Genomic DNA, 23,545 nt, shown 5'->3' on the forward strand with positions numbered 1-23,545 from the left:
TTCATTCAAAATGATTGATAGCATTTTCTCTCTACTCCCAACTGCAGGTGTCAATTAATAACTGGATCCAGAGCATTACATTCTGTCATATTCTGTTGACAGATGTGTGAGGTGGTTCATTGTTACTTCTGTTCTTGAGTAGATAAGACTGGGCAATAATACTTTCTAACAATTTCATTTTTCTATTATTGAACTATTATCATAATTATCAGTCTATACTTTTAGACTGCCTTTAGTCAGCTCTGAACACAATCTACTAACCTGTGATAAAAAATATGGATAAATAAAAGGGGCAAATAAGAATTGAAAGCTGCTTTTCTCTGACATAGCTCAAATCAGCACTGTGATGTGCCTGCTGCTGCCAAGGAGATCACTGCATCTGATCTTTAAAGCCATGTGTTCTGTTGTCTGCCTCCTCCCCAGCTTCTGCTTACCTAAAATAAAGAAAGTGCAACTGTCATGAAGTAGTAGTCTGTTTTATAAATCGTTGGTCACATCTCTGCTCTTCACAATAAAGTTGTAGTGGAAGAGAAAAAGGAAGAAATGCAAAGAAGCAATATCAGGAACCGACAGTGAGCAGCCTGGTGCTAATGGAATACATACAGTACATCGCAACAAATGTGAGAAAAACATTTTATTTCAGAAAACATGGTCTTATTAACTCTTGTGATGATATTACATAATAACATATAACATAAGCTAAATGAACATGCAGTTAGATTCTCTTTGAAATCAACATGGCCGATATACTTGTTTTCAGATGGTTTAATAAACCAGTACATTTCCTACTGAGTGTTAACAGTATACTAGCATTTAATGTTTTTATTTTGAAATCCGTCAAGGTAAAATATGTTGTGAATTTAAATTTCCAGTACATAGCAATCTAAAAAAATCATTCTAATCATTATTTACCCAACAATGTTTGAGTAGTTTGCTATGTTATTCGATACACAGAGTCAAACAGGAAATATGGACCTGACTCTTTCAGAGGCTGAAATTAGTTATAGGAAATACAAGAGTATCTTTAGAAAGGAAATAGTTTAATTGCTTATTATAGACATGTGGATCCACCCCGAGCTGCGCAGGAAGAGGAGGCAGTCGTTACTGCAGCGCACACACACGCACACGCGCACACACACACAGGCGGTTGTAGCTAGCTGCTGGTTAGCACCGCGGCATAAAAACCTAGCATTGTATAATATTCAGTGGCACTAAAACAAAAAATGAGCGAAAACGACAAAGGTTACGGCGAGCGGGTACGTATGAAGGCTTCCTGCCGCTTCGTTAGTCACACGTCGTGTGGAACTGGTCGCGTTACGTTAACAGTCTCCACATTGTGTGAGCTCGTGGATCGACGTCAGCTAGGCCTCAGACCACACGATACAATGCCAACCAAGCTAGTACAACCCCAACCTGCGGGTTTGCGATATCTTCGATGTTACTCGTTCAGCAATATTCATTTTTAACCACGCATTTTACGTTACGTTGGTAAATAGCGCTATTTAAGCAGTCAGACGCGTGAGCTGAATATCGTAACAAGCTAACGTTAATTATACAATGTGCAGGAATTGTAACGTCACGAAATAACATGTTATATATTATTCGTCTATTGCTATTATTATTCTATATTATTCTCTCTCATGTTCGGCACTTTATAATAATATCTGTCAATCCAAAAATACATTTGAATCGTCTGCGACGAACACAGACGGCCTCAAGATGTCTTCTTATTCGTTTGCATTAACTCGCACGTTCAACCCTCGTCCCGGTGCAGTTGCATAGTAATTGTTTTTAATTTAATGTTTTAGTTAACGTAAATGAGATGGTCAATACCAGGTCACATTTTTTTAGCGTCGTGTGTGTTAAACTGAAACTGTTTCTCTTTCAAGAAAATGTATGTTTACTGTGTTACTCCCAAGATGTCTGTCATGTCTGTGCTGATGGTGCAAGCTAGCGAACACATTTGCTTGGCAGAAGCATCTTGAGGTCGTTATGGCTAATTTAAACCGAAATGTATTTATTTATCTGTGTTAAAGGAAATCCCTGTTTGTGTGGTTTGATGTTAAGGAGGTATTATGCACATTCAGTGGTTTGATGTAACCTACACTTGGATGTATTGGAGGCCAGGTTAATGTTAAGAAATATGAGATAATCGCAGCTCATACTATTCTACGGGACAATGTTTGTTCTGTTTTGCTTGTTTGACGTAAAAAATAAAAACACCAAAATGCCTCTTAGAGTTCTAAATGAAAGGGGCCAATGTGACTTGTGAGTTAACGCAGAACCACTGCATGTGAAATATGTATTGAGCTTTACATTAAAAGATTGTATTGTTTGGTCTTAAACATGTCCATGCTTGCCATGAGATATAATAACACGAAGTTGAATGAGGGTGCCATTTTAATTGGAGTCATATATTCTTCATCCTTTTCTTTTTCATAAAGGTGAAGAAGAAAGTGCGGAAGAAGTCTACTTAATTGTCAATAATATGAAGCTGTGATGTGTGAAGATGAAATTGTTGAATGCATGCTAAAACAGAAGGAGGGAAGAAGTATGGGCAGTGTGTGAGATGGGGGAAGTAAGAAGAAGTAAAACAATTGAAGAAAGAAGAATAATGTGAAGTAATGAAGTTACAGAAATGAAGTTAAGGAAGTAATCTGGATAAGGCCACAGCGCTAAGTAATTTTCTGGTCTGTTTGTCAAATGCGTGCATGTTTTTGTTATTAAATACAACAGTTTAAATCATTGCAATTTTTAAACAACTGAAAAATTCCTGTTAGTCATCATGTTGCCAATATAATTATATTTATTAATGTAATCCTGTTGATGCCTTCTCTATGACAACTAAATTACATTTACTTACATTTCTAATCCACTATCCTAAATTCTGTACTTTTCACACAGGATAGTCTTAATTACTGCATAGAATGATTTAAGCACATTTCTCAGTTTTGTCCTCTCATTGATGCTGATGAGAGGTGTGTTGGTGTGTGTGGTTCGTTCAGGAGTCTCGCTCTGCATCCCGGAGTGTGAGTCCAAGGGGCTCTGGGAAGTCGGCAAGCCGTTCCCCAGGCCGGTCACCTGCCCGTTCTAAAGAAGGCTCCCACTCTAAGTCTCGGTCTCGCTCCAGGTCAAAATCCGGGTACGTGACTTTTCCATTTGATGAATACAGTAGATGCACGTCTGTCTTTTAAAGCAGCTGTAGGGAAATTGTATATGAGTAACCACAGAACCAGTATGAATGTTGGATGTGATTCTGTCTTCATAGGTCGCACTCCCATCGTGGCTCAAAAAGACACTATAGCCGATCTCGCTCCCGCTCAAGGTCCTATCGTCGCCGATCTCACAGTAGGTCCTACAGTGGAGAACGCCGGCGCAGGAGCCATAGCCGGTCACCAATGTCCAACCGCCGCAGGCATTGCGGCAATCGTGTAAGTGCTCAATGGAGCTTTTTAAAGTCAGCTTTGTGTTTTTTTTGCATACTCTATGACTATATTTATCTTGGATTCTAAACATGACTATGAAAGAAAGAAAAGAAACTCTAAAGGAGTTCAACGGACTCATCAGAATCTTAATGTCTTTAAAATTGCAGGCTAATCCAGACCCAAACGGTTGCGTGGGAGTGTTTGGTCTGAGCTTGTATACAACAGAACGAGATCTGAGGGACGTCTTCTCTAAATATGGCCCCCTGGCTGATGTCTCCATTGTGTACGACCAGCAGTCGAGGCGTTCTCGGGGCTTTGCGTTTGTCTACTTTGAGACCAAAGATGACGCTAATGAGGTATAAGAACATGAGTTTGGGAAAAGCCCCCTGGCTAACCTGTCCCTGGAAATATTTTCTGGGTCTAAAGGCAATTTATGTTTGTTCCCTTTCAGGCAAAGGAACGAGCTAATGGCATGGAGCTGGATGGTCGTAGGATCAGGGTGGACTTCTCCATTACTAAAAGACCTCACACACCAACCCCTGGAATCTACATGGGTCGGCCCACATAGTAAGGCATCTTAGCATCTGATTTGCTTTGCTTACTATCTTAATTATAAGTTATAATTTCTTCAATTCAATTCAGTTTATTTGTATAGCCCAATTTCACAAATTACAAATTTGTCTCGGAGTGCTTTACAATCTGTACACATAGACATCCCTGCCCCTAACCCTAACCTTGTGGAACTCTGTGATTAACGTTGGTGGTTATCGAGGCGTCATCGTTTACAAATACAAATTGTGATCGATCTGATAAATAGGATTTAAACCAAATTAGTGCCGTGCCTGAAATGCCAATCGACTGCTCCAGTCTCTGTAACAGGATGTCATGGTCAATGGTGTCGAATGCAGCACTAAGGTCTAACAAGACCAGGACAGAGAGGAGTCCTTTATCTGCTGCCATTAAGAGGTCATTTGTAATTTTCACCAGTGCTGTCTCGGTGCTGTGGTGTTTTCTAAATCCTAATTGAAATTTCTCAAATAAACTATTATGATGTAGAAAGTCGCACAACTGATTTGCGACCACTTTCTCAAGGATCTTGGAGAGGAAGGGAGGTTAGAGATCGGTCTGTAGTTAGCCAACACCTCTGGATCCAGAGTGGGCTTCTTCAGGAGAGGTTTAATAACAGCCACTTTGAAGGAGTGTGGTACGTGGCCTGTTAGCAGAGACACATTGATAATATCTAATAGAGAGCTGCCAATTAAAGGCAAAACGTCTTTAAGCAGCCTCGTCGGGATGGGGTCCAAGAGACAGGTAGACGTGTTCGAAGTAGAAACCGTTGAAGATAATTGGTCACGGTTGATGGGAGAAAAGCCTCCAAATATACACCAGGGCATACAGCGGTTTCCAAGACCATTCCACTTGAGGACAGATTGGCACTGGTTAAGGGCAAGAGATTATTAATCTTGTCCCTAATAGTTAAAATCTTTTCATTAAAGAAGTTCATAAAGTCATTACCACTGAGGTCTATAGGAATACTCGGCTCCACAGAGCTGTGACTCTGTCAGCCTGGCTACAGTGCTGAAGAGAAACCTGGGGTTGTTCTTATTTTTCTCTATTACTGATGAGTAATAGGCTGCTCTGGCATTACGGAGGGCCTTCTTATAAATTTTAAGACTATCTCGCCAAATTAAGCGGGATTCTTCCCGTTTAGTTGAACGCCATATGCGTTCAAGCTTTCGTGACGTTTGCTTCAGTTTGCGTGTCTGAGGGTTATACCAGGGAGCAAACCTCCTCTTCCTCACTGTCTTCTTCTTCAGAGGGGCTATCGAGTCCAGTGTCATTCTCAGAGAGCCTGTGGCACTGTCAACAAGATGATCAATCTGGGACGGACTAAAGTTAGACCAGGAGTCCTCTGTTATATTGAGACGTGGTATCGAATCAAATGCAGAAAGAATCGCTTCTTTAGATTTAGCTACACCACTGTCAGTTAGACATCTGGTGCAGAAACTTTTGACTAACGGAGTACACTCCGGTAGTATAAATTCAAAAGTTATGAGGTTGTGGTCTGTCAGAAGAGGATTCTGTGGGAAGACCTTCAAATGCTCAATGTCAACGCCATAAGTAAGAACAAGATCAAGCGTGTGGCCAAAGCTGTGAGTGGGTTTCTGTACTCTCTGACAGAAGCCAATCGAGTCCAACAATGAGATGAATGCAGCACTAAGGCAATCATTATCAACATCCACATGGATATTAAAATCTCCAACAATAATAACTATCAGTTTTAAGAACCAAACTTGATATAAATTCTGAGAATTCAGATATAAACTCTGAATATGGACCTGGTGGCCGGTACAGAATCACAAATAGAATTGGCTGTAGTGTTTTCCAGGTTGGATGTGAAAGACTAAGAACAAGGCTTTCAAATGAGGTGTAGTGTAATTTAGGTTTAGGATTAATTAATAGGCTCGATTCAAAGATGGCTGCTACTCCACCTCCTCGACCGGTGCCTCGAGGAATGTGAGTATTAATATGACTTGGAGGAGTCGATTCATTCAGGCAGACATATTCTTCATGGCTCAGCCAGGTTTCAGTTAGACAACATAAATCAATGTGATTATCTGATATTAAATCATTTAGTAACACAGCTTTAGATGACAGATCTAATATTTAGGAGACCACATTTAATAGTTCTGTTTTGTTGCACTGCTGAAATAATGGTGTTAACTTGTATAAGGTTATTGTGTACGACTCCTCTTCTGCTTTCTTTTGATAGAATTAATTTAAGTTTAAGTGGCCGTGGGACAGACACAGTCTCTATGGAGCTCTGGGAGGGACTGGGTGAGAGGGGGAGGGATGTGCTATGGGGGACACTGGGTGACAGGGATGACAGGGGCGTGGTGCTACTCTGGTCAGTATGTATCTTCCAAAAAGATGGACTTTTAAATACTTTTGCCCATTAGGAGCTACATTTACTGTAATGTTTGGAATTGATTCAGCTATGCTTACTTTATTTTGCCTTCATTAGAATAAATGTTGTTGTGCTATACTGGAAGTGTATCATCAGTGGTGAGTAATCACTTCCTCGTGAACTGTTTGTCATGCCATAAACAAAATGTATCTTATTAATTAATCTAAATCAAAATGGACACAGAACTTCCGGTCGTATTAGTTTGCTAAAACTGTACCAGAAGCAGAGCTCGGTCTGGAAGAAATAACAGATTATGTGAAAAATGAGCACTTTAAATTTAGTTTATAAAAATACCGGTCTTTTTAAATTGAAATTATATTGTATAGATAAAATATAAGTGTAAATCTGAATACGTTGGAAATGGAAACTTATCTTTGCATTGTCTTCTCTATAGTGGCGGTGGTGGGGGTGGCGGTAGCGGCAGCAGTGGCGGAGGCGGAGGCGGAGGCGGAGGCGGTGGGGGTGGCGGGAGTAGCAGTGGAGGTGGTGGAAGTGGTCCAAGTGGTCCTCGACGCAATTCTCGGGATTCTCGGGACTATGACCGTGGATATGACCGCGGGTACGACCGTGGATACGATCGAGGTGGCTGTGAACGCTATGACGACAGGGACCACGACAGATCATACAGGTGAATATGTCAGGTTTTCAATGGTTGTCCCTCAGAATGACAATAAGAAATTAATTGTGTTAAAAAAATATATACCTATCTTTTTCTACACCCTCTTAAAATGTGTTCATTTCATGTTCATTTGTCTCGTTCCAGAAGGCGCTCTCCGTCCCCTTACTACAGAGGGGCGTACAGGTCTCGGTCCAGATCGCGATCCTATTCTCCTCGTGAGTCCTTTTGAGTAAATGATCCACTCTTTTATTCAGGCATTAAACCGGTTGCAATGGGTTTAATAACTTCTTTTTTTCGCAGGTCGCTATTGAACGTTGCTGTGAAGCCCGTCCAACTCCCACACAGGAACAAGAAGTGTTTCTGAGAGTGGAATGACTGATTTCAGTATCGATCTTCTTTTTTAAGTGGATCTTCCGACTTCTGTTTGCTAACATATATGAACAGTAAATCTATACTGGGATCAGTTTTCTAGGCAGTGTCATTTGACATGATTAAGCTGTCCCTTCATGTTTCTAATTTTAAATGTATAGGCAACAAAAAATATATTAATGTTCTTATTAATGTATTTTTTTGTCTACAACATTGAGTGAACGTTCATTTTTGACCAAATTAAAAGAAGGACCCTTTTTTTTCTTTTTACTTTGACTCATTTGACTCGTCCGTTCTTACAACTTTTCTACAGTTAAACCCTTTTCTGCTGCGAGGCTGTTATGATACAAGCATAAAACGACTTCTGCTAAATTGTTCAGACTACACCCATCCTCAAATTCTGCCCCCATTTTGATGTCAACTACACACCTGGAAGGTTGTGTCACAGCATCTTGTTTGGTTGTGACACTCGGTGGCATAAACACCTGGCAAAGCTCCTGCTACAATAGGGGCCTCCAGAACCATCCCCCCCCCCCCCCCCCCCAAGATTGCACGCATTAGCCGATTACATATCTTTGAATCTTTGTATACATCTCAAATGATTTCAGTAAGTCAAGTAATAATAAATGGAACGTAATGGCAATTTCTTCTCATTTTCTGACTAATACGTCCCGACCAGAAACTGTAAATCTGTTTTATTAAACAAGTTAAAACTATGTGGGGCACTTTTTTTATAGTCATTGATAAAAGTTATTAGGAAGTGTAATCCATAACGTAAATGCAGCTAAACGAGTCCAGTGTTCAAACTGCTCGTCAACATGTGGTGAAGCGCGATCTACCCGGTCTCACGTCTACCCCTACTGGTCACACAGAGTACCTGATAAAGGCCTTGTTGACATCTCCGTTTATTGTAGTCTGTTGCTATAGTTAAAGGGACTATTCAACAGTCATTAAAAGAAATATCATTTTTTTATTTACGCTTTCATTTGTCCATGGCATATTCTGACATTCTGCCCTTCATCTCAACACAGCCGAGGTGGTTGGATTGTATTTGTGGTGCTAACAGTGAGCTAACCCTCTAAATCTCTGATAATACCTGCATTTTAAAATGTAAGGTATCCTGTAGGACACTAATGCACTAAGATGCTGTTGCAAGTCTCAATTATCTTGTTTCTGTTGCACTTTATAAGGTTTTAGCATATGTTTTGCATGTAACTTCACAGGCAAGTAAAGGAAGATAACGGTAAACTAATAGGTCTGTTCAGTTTTGAGAACAGTTATTGTGTGCAATACCTGACTAAACCCAGTAAATAACTACTGTACACTTTATATTGCACAACAAAGGAATGGACCTTTAAGACAGTAGCTATTAAAAGGAATGTGTAAACTTATTGCACCATGTTTTTATCTCGGGATACCATAACAACCAGAAACATGTCAGGACTGTAATATTAATTCCATGTCAATCCTAGTTATGCTGCTGTTTGGATTGTTGTCATTCAATCCACACCCTCTTTTTTAAAAACTTTCTATTAATATAACTTCTACCAATTATTTTATTAATTGGCATTTATGTCATGTTGTGGTTTTCAGCATTGATTGATTAGAATGGGAGTTTTCTTTTTCTTAAGACAGGAAAAGGTGATCCATCATTAACACGTACAATGTAATACAGGGGTATGACAGAGGAAAGTGAAATGTTCAATGCCATTTTATTTGCTTTGTGTTTATTCACTTAGAAAACAAAGATTAACATGTAAATGCATATAAATAGATATTCAAAGGCAGGTATAGGTTAAATGTAAATCTAACTAGACATTGTTTAAATTACAACTTACGCATGTATATGTGGACATTTTAGGTGCAGTAAAGAAAATGATAGGGGCATTTATTTGAACTGAGGGAATCTCAGCTGACAGCTGAGAGGCCTGCACCACCGGTGTTAGCATGTGATCAGGAAAGTAACTAAAGGGCTGTTTTGTAAATAGTTCACAGCTTGAACATTCCTCTGTTCACACACTGACATAAACAAGGCGAGGGACGCTCACTCCTGCCGCTGGCACTCTCCACTACAGTCGGGTGGCAGTAATGTTCCTGCAGGCCAGTCACATGTAGAAGCCCTCTCGCTGTCGGCAGAGGCTCCTCCCCCCGGTAACTGGCGAAGGTACACATCCATGCATGAGCACTGCAGCCTGTCCCCGATCGCCATGCAGCTCCTCAGCCCTTCCTCTTCAATTTCAGCTTTTCTTTTTAAATCCACCTTACTTGTAGTTTAGGTGCTTTGTTCCTCTCCCAAAACACACCCACATGCACACACCTACATCACAGAAAGAAAAAAGAAGAAGGGAACAAAAAAATGCTATCCCATGTCTGTAGCCTGGAGTATGAGCTCAGACTGACTTAGTGACACTGCATAGAGGGCGCCTCCCCCATGCAAAGATACAACTGAGGGCCAGGAATCCCCCACCCCCATGTCTGCTTATCTGCATCTAAGGTAAATATTTGCCTAGTTGTACACTACGCTATTGGCTCCATTATCACTTCATAGGCAAAACGCAAAGCAAAAGTGGCATCCTCTTTAATAACAGTGTGTAAAGATGGAGATTGGAGGCCTTAATCCATGGCCCCCGATAAGCATGCAAAACAATATTGTTTATTTCACTGTTGATTCTGCACGAGCACAGAATGTACAAGATGGGCCGGTTCAAGGTTTCACTTTCTGTATTGTTTGAAAAAAGATAGCAGTAATTGTCTGTGGTTGTTATTGTTATACAATTTGATATATGTAGTATAATCCGAGAAGATCATACGTCAGATTGTTTTATTTTTGGCGGCTATCTCATGCAGGCACCCATGGCGAGGTGTGGACCCCATACGGTCATAGCTCCATAAATCCATATTTCTGTGTCTCTCGTAAATAAATAAAAGGTAAACTGTGATCATCAGTGACACTGTTTGGGTCGACAAGTACAGTGACAACGACTTGCTTCTCCACACAGTAGTCTTTTTTTCAATCCCCCAGCCTGCAGGAACCCAAGGCACTGCCCTTATTATGATTTGATGAAATAACCCCTCTGCCTCCTTTAAGCCCATCCCTTCGCTGAATGTACCCAGTGATCATCATGCCACTTCCATACCCCAATCTAGGCTGCTTTCTATGCCGGAGAACTCGGAGTGATCTCCCACATGCACCTCCAAACATTTTTTCTTGTGATTTTTAAGGGAGATTTTATTTAGAGGCGGTGCTTGTTGGCTCCAGAGTAGCGTCGTAACGACACTTTTCCCCCCAGTCCCTGTTAAAAGAGTTAGACCGGGGCCAGAGTTGGTGCTGGGGGGTCGCCTATAGTTTAGTAATTTCCTGGGGGGTAATTGCTGCGTGTTTAGTTTTTTTATCCCATCAGATTTTCTTTTTTATTATAATTTTTTTATTTTTCTACTTCTCTCAAATATCGCCACCTTCTCACTCTCAAGACCCTTCGAGATTTGTTCCTTTCAGATCATGACCAAACTATATGTTGGGAATTTAAGTCCTTCGGTTACTGTCGAGGACTTGAAGGAGCTCTTTGGGGAGAGGAAGCTGCCAGTGGCCGAACAGGTCCTGCTGAAATCCGGCTATGCTTTTGTGGACTTTCCCGACCAGAACTCGGCCATAAAGGCAATAGAGACTCTTTCTGGTAAGTGTAGATTTGATAAGTGGTGCTTTTTGGTGACAGAAAAAAATGCACAGCGAGTCAAACTGCGAGATCGGGTTAAAAACACTCCAGCTCAGGGTGTCCAAAATGTGAAATAGTGATGATAGATTGTGTTAATATCGTTTTGTTGTTACTCGGGACAGTGTTTGCGATCACATCCGTGTGCCATCAGAGTTTAGATGAACGCTCAGCCATGTACGCTCCAACAAAAAAATGGATAATGTATCGATCACAGGACCCACTTGGGGCTTTAGTGCCCGTTTGTCTAAAGAAAACACGAGCCTTCGTAACATTATAAACACGCACAATAATCTATATTTTGGAGATTCCGATAGTCTGGTGCGCTACTTTGCAATCACCCGCTGGAATGTATGGGATGGTCTGATGGTTCGGGTAGGCATAATTATTTTTCACTTATTTTTTATCTTGATTTTATTGAGGAGAGCAGAGCGAAGCGACCGCGGAAAACTTGTCAGATCCATGTTCCTCTGATGTCTGGGTATGTTTTTACGAGGTGTCTTTGAGGTGGGTCACGGGGGTCCGGAGGAAAGAGCTAATAAACAGGTAGCTGAGGGGGGAAGAGGTGAGGCGCTAATTCCGTTGCTGCGCCAGGCCACTCATAAGAACGAAAAGCCGTGTTCAAGCTTCGCCGAAGAGCGCTTCAGATTCACACCCGGCTGGATCAACACGGAGAATGAAGAAGCACCGACCTATAATATAAAGTAGTCTATAAGTCATTCTCCTTTCAAACCATCTCTTCTTTGATGTTGCATTTTTTTTTTTTAACAGAGAGCAGAAACAAAAATACCCCTCATTGCACTGTGAGGGTTGTGGGAGTAGAAAGCATGGCTGCCCGTTTCCCCCCATAGCTACTATATAAGCTTATCATGCTTCATTTTGTCGCCGATTCCCCGAAATTGTGACGCTGGGAATGTCCCTGTATGGTGGTTTTAATACAAACATACACTTTACCAGATAGATTGAGTACTTTTTCTTTTCGGGGTTAGCTGTTTGAAAGGGGTCGCACCTACTTGCTGAAGTGATTCAAAGTGTTGCTGTGTGCAGTTCGCATTGTTGCTTTCATGGCACACACATAACGTTACACTGTCATTTTCGTCCCTACAGGTAAAGTTGAACTACACGGAAAGGTGATAGAGGTAGACTACTCTGTTCCCAAAAAACTAAGGTAGGCCTACAATCTCTCTCTCTCTCTCTTACACACACGCACGCACGCGCACACGCATTTACACGTTGTGACATACGCCTATACTGTGTCTCATGGCAGGCTGTGTGACCTGTATGCTTCCGCTGTGAAATATAGTACGCGCAGATTTCCCTCTTCTCTTGGCTTCCATGTGTGATTTTCAACCCAAACCAACCGGGCTGTTGTTGTTGTTGTTTTTAAAACGTAATCGCATAGCGATTAAACAAAAGAAAGACAGCGACAAAGAAACAATTTAATCCCAACTATCGCAGAAAACACGGTGGCCATGCTGCCGTATCGCGTGATCTGCAGAAAGGCCTATCCCACTGTAAAACACACACACACACACACACACACACACACACACACACACACACACACACACACACACACACACACACGTAATGACTGCATGTTAATTGAATCTCTCATACATCTTTTTGTTTCCCGGTATGTGAGGGGTAAAGTTGGGTTTCATGACTGACTGCAATGCTCGATGAGTTGCATACCAATCAGCTGACGCTCCTCCATGGATACTATGTGCACGCGTGTGTACGTACGGATGTGAGAAACACAGTTTGTGTGGGCGTGCGTGCGAGCTGAACGGTTTTTTTGGGAGCCAATCTGTCGGTCAACACTGAACTCCACGCCACCACTGTCTTACTGTTGTATCCGCGTGTCCACAAACACAATAAATCCAACAAGATTTTAATTGCATGGAAATAATAATTAAACATTCTTTCCTCCCCGGCGCATTGCGTAATACACTCCTTACGTTCGTGGCAGATCGAGCAGCCTACACACTCAACACGTATAGTGGTTGTCAAAACAATGGATTTGTTTTTTTTAAGTAAAGACTACGCTGCGTGACAAAGGTAAATATTCAAGCCCATTCCATTGTGGAGGAACACGTGACCCATACTTTATGCGCCACCACCAGCACCGCCCCTCCCCCTTCAGCAGGCTACGCGTTCCTGCCTTGCAGCGTTCGCCTTCTTCCGCCATGTTAAAGACACATCTGTACGTCGGACGCGTTGAGTGGCGGAGCCTCTGTGCAGCATTCTCGTCGAATGGCTCCATTTGAAGGCGTTTTAGTGAGCTGAAACATGCCATAAAAGCTCGCGCCACTCCCCACAAGGAGCGTGTGCACGTAGGCCGTGGCAATGTTGGAGAGCCTCACAATGGCCGCCACGATGGCCCCTTGCACACCGCACACGGCTATAGGCGGAACCAGATGGAGCAAATGTCCATACATGTGCCCGCATGTGTCCCACCGGCAGCCTGTGCGGATGTAGTGAGCGGGCCTTTCTCTCCGCCATGTCTGCAGCGCGTATCTCGTACACACAGGTGCTCATTTTGAATCAGTGGAAACGGCGCAATCACGTGGCGGTGAAACGCCATGTTTTGATAACGCTTCCCACGGTGATCATTTAATTGAATGACATCGTCTCCCTACAGTTTTCAGACATTATTAGAGCATGTGTCTAATATTGCCGAACTATATGCATTGATTTAATCTGTAAAGCTGTGTATGCAAATGTATTTGCTCCTGTAGTTTGCTCCTCTAGTTCATATACTATTTACTGATTAGTTGTAATTTAGTCAACCTGATTTTTTATGATGTTCAATCTTCGTGATATATAATTTAAATCCATTGTTTGTCTTAAGTCATATTGATGAATGACCTTTATATTGAATAATACAGGTTTAGAATACCTTGTAGTTATATTTCGTTTATTTAGATAATAATAATAACGTTGTGATTTTATTTTAATATGTATGGTTACTACAGTGACTTGAGGAGTGAACCAATCATCCATTTGTGTTTGGTCATTTAGGAAACGGTGTGGGAGTAAATCTTCAGGCCTAGTTATAGTTTTGTGAGACTGCTTAATTTCAGCTGCTGTTTGCTGTGATTACTTGATTTTTATTTATCTGTGCTGTGTTTGGTTGTTTAATATGTGCTAATAGGCATACATGATTAACTATTCAATTATGTATATTTTAAAGGCAAATCTTCTATTGTTTATGATACTTTTTTTGTAATAGCATTCAATTTGTTAGTGGGTTTATTAGAAGATCGGGCCTTTTTAAATACAATTTTGATATTCTTGAAGTTTTGTTATCCTATATCTTTTTTAAATGTTATTTCATATAAATACATTTTCTATTTTGATATTCCAAATTGGTTCAAAAGTGTCAGCTTTCACATTATTTAAATACAAGTATTAAAGGAAAGTAAACTATCTTTTGGATTGTATTTTGTAAAACTTCTTGTTATGGAAACACAATAATTAGTTGTACTTTTACAAAATAATAATAATAGTAATATCTCAAATAGATACTTAGAAATGATCAGGAATATTTTTCATTCAAATTATTGTTTTGATAGTTATTGATAATAATAATGTAGGCTACTTATTGTTAAATCATTTTGTTTTTCAATGCTGAGACAACTGTTATTTAAAATGAATAAAACCTGTTTTTATGGTGTGTTATTCTTTGGATACATGTTATTTAATTATTGTAACTACCTGAGTTTGAAATAAGAAATGTCAAAGAATTAGATGGTGAAATAACTATAACAATAAAACTCAGGAAACATTAAGAAAATGAGTAGCTTTATGTCAAATTTCGATGACGTAGGGGATAGATGTAGATTATGAGTGCTTCTCTAATTTATATAATCTATGTTTGATTGAAAGAATGACTTAGTTTAATAAGATCATTTAGTTAACATGTTTTTGTTCTGGCTTTTTAATTTTTTTATTGTATCTTATTTTAATATCAGAATTGTTCTCACCCTTGTTAAGCTTCCTTGTCAAACAAAGCAAGTGGCAGAGTCTCTGCAACACCAGGAAACAGAGTGTGACTTGCTGTTTAATGAAATGCGATGTTGTTTGACGAATAGACAAGGCGCTGAAGGTGTGGACAAAGCGACTAACATGATCCCTCTGTGAGCCTGATCAATGAGGAATATCAAGGATGTGAAGACAGCCTTGTTGCTGTGGGGCTAACGCATTTAAGCTGGCTTCCTGAAAAGTATACACGTTTGTTTACTTGCTTGTTTAGCCCTTGATCGTAACACCATCAGAGCTTTCTGCTTCTAATTCTATATCTACAGCTTTGACTTAAACAGAATTTATAATTTGTTCAAATAAACAGGTGACGGATACATTCGAGATTGAGTGCCGACGCGTGTGTTACTCTTGGATTGGCGACATCCCAATAAACTCAGGTTGAACTCTCTGTGTTCTTCATATAAATACAAGTTTGCAGCCTAACAGTGTTTGAGGAAGCACAATAGATTACAAGAGCTCTTTTCTCGCAAAAAGGACAGAAACCAAGACATGGGTGTAAACCTCTGCAATGCACCACAGTGGGACACATCTACGTGTGTGAGGTGGGTCGTCAGGGCACACTGAGTCAAAACGGCGAAATACGATAGTCATCAGTTGATCCACTCTGAATCCATCAATACTCCCCAGTTGATCTCCAATTCATACTCTGGTTTGGTTCGGACTGATAACCGCACGCACTGCACTGCTCCCCTCCCCTCCAAAGCCACATCCGCTGCATCCTCCTAACTCCTAACTCCTCACGCCTCCCCTCACCTGTCAGCGAAGCAATCTGTTTCGTGGCGTAAGGGGAGCTTATCCCTCAATGTTATGCCTCAAAGAGCATTGTCGGTGTCTCTCTAACTCACTCCGTCTCATTTAGAGTGAAGCAGACTTTCTTTCGGGCAGCACGGTGGCTCAGTGGTTAGCACTGTCGCCTCACAGCAAGAAGGCCCTGGGTTCGAATCCCGGTCGTTCCAGGTCCTTTCTGTGTGGAGTTTGCATGTTCTCCTCGTGTCTGCGTGGGTTTACTCCGGGTACTCCGGTTCCCCCCACCATCATAAAGACATGCACCGCAACCTCACCCCGGTTCGTATGGATGTGAATGAATGTTGGTGGTGGTCGGAGGGGCCGTAGGCGCTGATTGGCTGCCTCGCTTCCGTCAGTCTGCCTCAGGGCAGCTGTGGCTACTGATGTAGCTTACCACCACCGGGATGACTGTGTGTGTGTATGACTACTGGACTCTGGACTGTAAAGCGACTTTGAGTGACTTGAGAAGCGCTATCTAAAATAAATGATTGTTATTATTATTATTATTATTCTGTTGCAGAACACATTATCTTTGACTGAGCCCATGTTGTGTTAAATAATGCTCATGAGGTGTGAACAGAAAAGAAGCCAAATGAGAAAGTTCTCTGTCAACACTTCCAGAAATAGTAAATATCTACTTCTCAGGTATTTTGAGTTTGTTAAAGTTGCTGAATTCAAATGTGAGCTCTTCTCCATAACACTGGTAGATTTGTATCGCAATTATTCACGTTTTCATGAAAGTGGAGTCGTACATTTTCCCTGTGAATTGGGAAACGACTTGAGCACATAGCTTAAGGGAGTGGCGAGATAAGATGTGAGAGCACTGTGAATGTATTGTGTGTCTATCAGACCTGTGGGATCGCTATTTTAGCTCCAAGAGAGGTGGAATCTCCTCCTTCGAACAGACACTTGCATGTGCATCACGGCAGCAACTGTCGAGGACCATTTCCTCAATTATGAAGATATTCCCCTCCAACCGGTTGCATGAGTAATATCTTACTGCAGTTAAGTAATCATCAAGAGGCCTCTGAGGAGCAGCGACGAGAAGATGTGGAAGGCGTGGCCGAGATGAGAAGGGTTTCTGCTGAACTTCCCAAGTCTCGCAATTTTCTCTTAATACTAAATCCCGAGATGGAGGCGATACTGTATTGTATCTGTTTTTACCAGTGACCTGACCATTCCGCATTACCACTCAGTTTTGAATTATGAGGGTAAAGAAGAGGCTGAAGAGGTAGAATAAACACTCAATGATTAAAGATGAGAACTTGAATTGAACAACTGAGGCCATTTTTCTTCATTCTCATTGACTTGTTGAAGTCAGCTTCTGTTAGTAGAAAATAAGATATAACGTTTCCAATTCTGCACACGTTTTGGTGAATATCAGTGCTTCGTACATATCTGTCTGTGACGTCCCAAGCTTCCACCAAAAGGACCAATATTTAGTTTGAGCAGATGTTTGAGGATGCTTTTTGAGCTAAGCAGTGTTTGATGAATTGCTGGAATCTTAAATGTGCCTCATGTGAATATTCAATTAATTATAAATAATGATTACATTTACGAGTGTCATCGCAGTTTGTACCCACGTTTTTATTGAGGGAAGTCATTTAAAAATGTAACAGCTGTTCTGTCTCTCCTTTCTTTTTCTATATCCCTCTGTTGCTCACTCTCTATGTGTGTGTATGTGTGTGTGTGTGTGTGTGTGGGGGGGGGGGGGGGGGGGTGTGTAGGTGTAGGGCACTAAAGAAACAGAAACAAACTGTACCATCCGACCTGAATGCTAAATGCCGGATGTGAACTTTGGTGTTACTCCTCTCACTGTGCCAGCGCTCCCTGTGAGCACTCATGGGTGTGGTTTCCATGGAAGGATGGGCAGCTGAGGCGCACAGCAGGTGGCATTTCTCACACAGCCAGACCCCATCCTTGTCCCATATCAACACCATATAACCATGCTGGAACATTATAGCTCTGATGGGTCTTGAGCAGGTGAAATGAATATGGTGAAAGCTTCCAACAGCCAATTAGAGCGAGCCACGGGCCGCAATGCTTACATGCAGCCAATCGTATGCAAGCAGGTTGAGTGGTATGGATCGAGGCCCATGAAGAGGCTCTGTTACACTGGCTTAGAGCCTCAAGCTGGGAATGTTGTTGGCCTGGAGCTTCACCCAGGACCCTGCTTGACCTCATAGTTGTAATTTAACAAAGTAACTTGACATTTTGCTATTTAACTGAGCTTCATTAATGTAACTTTCCAAAGTGAGATTTAAGTGTAACTACACACTTAAATTCTGCAAGAAACTTCTCTTCCTGCATATTATTATACATATATATATATATATATATATTATAAATTATGTCACGGTTAGCGAGGGGCTAAATAATTTGGCTGAACCAAAATTTGAAAAGCTGTTTACACACAGTATGAATTTGTTGGAAACAAATCACCTGTATTAATTAATATCATATGCCAACAAGAATCTATGTGGTCATTTGTACAGTGAGATCATTTAACGTGTAGTAGGCCCAACGGCAACATGCTGAAAGGGATTTGTTGCAAAGCAAAGCCCTATTCACACAACTGTCACCTTTCTTATTCCACTTAAGTTTGCAGGCCTGATATTTTTACTCTTTTTACAAATGGGTCCTCCTTCTTTAAAACAATGCTTCAGTCTGGCTCCCCATTCAATTCTGTTTCAAGCTTCCCCTGGTTCCAGAAATATCTGGATACGGTGTAATAATATAAAATAATATGCATGTATTGTTTTGAATACACCATTTCTCCCATGTAGAGGTGTTTTTTGTTGTAAAGTGTCAACTCTCTGTGAAGCAGCAAATGTCCAAAGAGATACAACAGCACAAGACACCGACATCTAACATTTACAGCACCTTGACACCTACAGCAAAGGACTGTGTAAAGAAATGGGAAACTGCCATATAACTATCACGCTTCAGTGAAACGAAAAGAAGAAGAAGCACCTTGATTTTGGAGCAAAATTGCGGCATAGTTCTCGTAAATATGTGCGTCCTTGTGTGTTTACAGGTTGCTCTGTATTAGGGGTGCAACGGATCAAAAAACTCACGGTTCGGATCGTTCCTCGGATCAGAGTCACGGATCGGATCATTTTTCGGATCAGCAAAAAAAAAAAAAAAAATAGACAAGACAAATAAACATGTTTTGTCTTTTTGTTTATTAACACTTTTAAATTATTCAATTGAAATATATAAAATCAACTTAAAGTGTACAATTAACATCTTCTTTTCAACATAATCAATGAAAAACAACTTAAAGTGCAACATAAAAAGGCATATCTCCTTCCTTTAAACATGGACCAATGACCATTAATAAAAAACAAATTAAAGTGCAACATAAGAAGGCACATCATCTTCCTTGAAACAAGAGCATTATTATCAAAGAAGAATTAAAGAAAGAAAACAAAGCATACATGAGCTTATAATTTTAAATTCTTTTCGAAAAGACAAGGGTGTCTACATTGTCTGGGGAGAGTGTGGACCTCTTTGCAGTCACTATGTCCCCTGCTGTTGAGAACACTCTCTCGGAAGGAACTGAAGAGCCTGGCACAGCGAGATAGCATCTTGCCATCTTAGCAATATGAGGGTATTTAAACTCATTGCTTTTCCACCATGTCAGTGGATCACCATCCACTGCAATGCCGCTTGCTGCCAGGTAGAATGCCACCTCCTCTTTGATGTCAGCAGGAGTCTTGCTGTCCATGTCTTTGCTGGCAAAGGTCTCTCCAAAATGCTCTGCCAACGCCGACTTCTTTTGTGGAGGAGATGTGTCCAAGTTTGCTCCTGTTGGCTCTGCAGCTTGACCCTGCAGAAAAGAATAGGTCATTAATTAAACCTATTATTTATTTTCATGTTTCATAAACATGAAAAATGCGGCAATAACATTAAATGAATGCCATTATTACTGAAAATAAAAAATGTATGAAGATTTAAATTGATCATTTTAAAATAATGTTTTTTTCCTTTACCTCATCACAGTCTTCAGTGGCCAGACTGCTCACAATCTCAGTGGTGAGGTCACTGTATGTCCTCTGGCGTAGGTCAGGGTCTATGTGAGACAGGGACTTAAACCTTGGATCCAGGGCAGTAGATCTGTGGAGGTAGTCCTGTAGAGTAGGGGGTGAAGTGTATCTGGGCTTCAGGTCCTCTCTAATGGCAGTCTTGACATCTTGAGTGATGGTGCTGTCTTCCACACTTGGAGCCATGGATTGTAGAATCCTTGTTTTCAGCGGAAGGATCATTGACACAGATGGTAACGTTTCAGTGCTCAGCAGAGATGTAACAGTTTTAAGGGGTTTAAGCACCTGGAGGACCTCCTCTGCCACTCTCACATCATCATCAGAAAGGGTTATGATGTCTTTGACATTTTTCTTTAGGGTCTTGTCGGTCAATGCAGAGTATATAGCTGCCTGCTGCTCCAGATAACGCTCTAACATATCATAAGTGGAGTTCCACCTTGTTGGGACATCATGTATGAGCTTATGAGTAGGCAGCTTTAGCATTTCTTGCCTTGTCTTAAGCACATGAGCAGCTGTTGTGCTTCTGTGGAAGTAGGAAACCACCTTCCTGATCCTCCCAAGGAGGCGGTCCATCCTATTGACTGAGATTCCCTTCTGTGATGCCAAATTTACTACATGTGCAAAGCACCCTATCTGTGGGCCCAGTCCTGCCTCATTCACTGCATTTATTTGATTTTTGGCATTATCAGTTGTGACTGGGATATTAGTAGTGGGCCTCTTTATCTTCCATTCCTCCACTGCTTGTGTCAGTACCTGCGCAAGGTGACTGCCTGTGTGACTTCCGTAGAGGGGGCGTGTCTGCAGCACCGGACTTCTCATCTCCCAGTCTGCTGTGATGAAGTGAGCGGTTATTGTCACATAGCTCACCGTTCCCCTCGACGTCCACCCGTCTGTTGTGAGTGCAACAGAGGGTGCTACAGCTAGCTCATCCACCACCTTTTTCTTCTCCTGCTCATACAGACCTGGCACAATATTATCGCTGAAGTGGGTGCGCGACGGGATGTCGTAACGTGGCTCGAGCACGTTCAGCATGTGTTTGAATCCCTTGTTTTGCACAACGGAATATGGCCTCATGTCAGCACCTATAAACAGACCGATAGCGTTTGTGATTGCTTTAGCCCGGTCTGATTGTGGAGGAAGGGGCTGCTTAAATGCCGCGGTGATGAGCGGTTGTTGAGCCGCTTTCGGTTTCACTCCCGTCAGTGAAACACCGGGGTGATGTCGCTGTAAATGCGTGGCCATGCTCGATGTGTTTCCAGGAAACTTTCCACTGTTGTATGACTTTCTTGTGCCACAGTGCCTACACACCGTCACGGTTTTATCCACCAACCTCTTTCCTTCTGAATTCAATTTGACAGGGAAGCCAAAATGCTCCCAAACAGGGGGTTTCCATGTGGGGCGTTCTAGTTCTTCTGTTCCTCCGCTCGCCATGACCACGCTGTGTTGCAGGTTTTTCTTTATGTTAGCAATCGCTATGTCAGCCACGTGTTACGGCTGTGTGTGGACTGAGCATGCGCACAATTTTTTTTTCTTCATAAATCAATCCGCGGATCATGCGCGTGCCGAACCGAAATAGATGATCCGAACGGATCACGGATCAATGATGATCCGTTGCACCCCTACTCTGTATTCAGTTCCCCGACTGTTCCAGGTTAGGTTCTCCATGTTGCCATGGGAACCCGTTTTGAGTGTTTGGTTATAGGAGGAGCGCTCTAATGATGAAGGTTTCAGAAATGAACCCAAAGACCTTCAACACAAACACAACAGTTGAGTTTACTGCATGCAACACCCTAGGAGTCCCCCAACAAGTGAGCATTATAACATCTTTTGATGTCTCTGTCAGAATCCCACAATTACAGCTTAAATGTTTTATGAACTGCTGTCAGTTTTGGGACCCTGTAATTTCCACCCATTTCCCAAAGAGAGTGGAAACCGCCTACCGGTCATAACGGCAGTTCAGCTGTGTGTTGGTGGCCGACGCTATGGGCGGGGCAGTGGTTAGATTTTATATGACAGTAAATTGCCTGAATAAAGCTGTGCGCAGCTATTGCTTCACAGGAACCATGACATGCTCCATTTCTTTAAAGTGCTGCAGGGAAAACTGCTGAGTGGGCTGTCCATCTATGTCACCGCCGCAGCCATTTGTGACCTTTCTTATTCATAAACCCACTCTGAGCCGCCATTTCCATCCTTTTCCATATGTATGCGACGGAAGTTGGGAAAATCCCCCCGCCCCCAACAGAGCAGAACAGTCTTCTACAGTATGGTCCACACACAGCTGAGCCGCCAACAGAACCTGGAGCACAGTCTGACCATTGTGTTTCCTCTATTTCACACTGTCTCTGACGGAAGAGGAAGACACGGACAAGACTTCCGAGTGAAATACGTGTGCATGCTTTCCTCTCCGTGTGTGTGTGTGTGTGTGTGTGTGTCCTGCGTGGGGGAGATGTGAGCACTGCTGATAGAGGGCAGTATTTCTCCCCTGTCAGGGGGCTGAATGGCTGCTTGAGGCTGCTTTTGTTCCCTCAATGAGTTTGTAGCCTAACTTATACCCAGCCACCTGCTGGTAGTTTGTTTAAATATAACTTATGGGTATTCCAACATTGTGCAGTGACATTAGACTTTACTCTGTCTTGAAACTGTCGTGGTGGAACGTTGTCTTAGTTTTAGACAGACATGTTTATTTTAGTTGTCAGGTTCACTGCATTCAATTACATTTAGCAACTTTTTAGTATTACGCTAAAATAGGAGACAGGAAAGTTCAACATTCAAAAAAAGATAAATACAAATGTATTTGTTTGATCTTACTATCATAAAACATGTGGGGCAGTCTCTTAAAATGGTCTTGTCAAGATTCAATAATGTATTGCTTTATCAATCATAGAAAATTAGGAATATGTTTTGGTGTGCTCAACAATAAAACATATAATGACAAAATCACAAACACCCCTGCCAAAATGACTATACAGTCACCATACAATAATTGCAATGGCACACCAAGATGGCTCATGCTCTTGAAGTAACACATTTAAGTGCATGTACTCTTTTATATAACCGTTGAAGCATTTGCTTCAGGTTAAATGATATTGGAGGACTTCTTACTAATGCATATTATTTTACTTGACTGATAAAATCATTCCCAAAATCCAGTATTGCAGGAGATTGTATTTGGGTCGTCAAATAAATTCAGATGATACCAAAATCACAATTTGTCTTTGATACCTTGATTTAAAAACAAACAAACAAACACTGACACCATTCAGTACACATTTGAAGGAATTTATTTGTCGTAATGTGTTGTAAAAATATGTATGAACGTTGAATTACGCACACATTCCCTCTTCTCATTATTTGTAGATGAGGCATGTTGGGAATTGGTTAATCATATTTTGTTATTGTTTCTTTAAAGTGTTTGAGAAAGTTTGGGAAACACTGGAGCCGAAGTGTGTGAGGAGTCTTTCAACTCGTCCTGACCTAACCGCTGGATGCGGATGTGATATAGTTCAGAAATGGAGTACACAGCCAATCAATATTCAAGCTGTGCGCACAACTCTGTTCTCCATACAGTTATTCAG

At 41.5% G+C, this 23,545-nt stretch overlaps 3 protein-coding genes across 5 annotated transcripts in view; 2 read left to right on the forward strand and 1 right to left on the reverse strand.

Annotated features, from left to right (window-relative positions):
- Positions 1-1,106: 1,106 nt before the first annotated feature.
- tra2b (transformer 2 beta homolog) lies at positions 1,107-7,657 on the forward strand. Of its 2 annotated transcripts, none has more exons than XM_056429748.1 (8): positions 1,107-1,256; positions 3,006-3,142; positions 3,269-3,431; positions 3,593-3,781; positions 3,877-3,992; positions 6,788-7,021; positions 7,160-7,227; positions 7,313-7,657. In XM_056429748.1, exons 1-8 carry the CDS (start codon positions 1,224-1,226, stop codon positions 7,321-7,323), a joined length of 951 nt encoding a protein of 316 aa, XP_056285723.1. In that variant the 5' UTR covers positions 1,107-1,223; the 3' UTR covers positions 7,324-7,657. The 2 variants fall into 2 exon arrangements, with proteins under 2 accessions (XP_056285723.1, XP_056285714.1); XM_056429739.1 differs by having other exon boundaries at positions 1,108-1,256; positions 7,157-7,227.
- Positions 7,658-7,757: 100 nt separating this feature from the next.
- igf2bp2a (insulin-like growth factor 2 mRNA binding protein 2a) overlaps positions 7,758-23,545 on the forward strand; it is a 50,824-nt gene continuing 35,036 nt past the window's right edge. For both annotated transcript variants that reach the window (XM_056429701.1, XM_056429711.1), the window contains exons 1-2: positions 7,758-11,055; positions 12,199-12,259. In XM_056429701.1, the coding sequence (XP_056285676.1) occupies positions 10,881-11,055; positions 12,199-12,259 (236 nt within the window). In that variant the 5' untranslated portion in view covers positions 7,758-10,880. The remainder of the gene's footprint in view (positions 11,056-12,198; positions 12,260-23,545) is intronic.
- On the reverse strand, positions 19,091-21,587 carry LOC130203499 (E3 SUMO-protein ligase ZBED1-like). The gene is made up of 2 exons (XM_056429726.1): positions 19,920-21,587; positions 19,091-19,756 (listed from the first exon to the last, which is right to left on the reverse strand). Exons 1-2 carry the CDS (start codon positions 21,399-21,401, stop codon positions 19,379-19,381), a joined length of 1,860 nt encoding a protein of 619 aa, XP_056285701.1. The 5' UTR covers positions 21,402-21,587; the 3' UTR covers positions 19,091-19,378.

Source organism: Pseudoliparis swirei, chromosome 2 (genome assembly GCF_029220125.1).
Source record: "Pseudoliparis swirei isolate HS2019 ecotype Mariana Trench chromosome 2, NWPU_hadal_v1, whole genome shotgun sequence".
In the NCBI taxonomy this organism is placed as follows: Eukaryota; Metazoa; Chordata; class Actinopteri; order Perciformes; family Liparidae; genus Pseudoliparis; species Pseudoliparis swirei.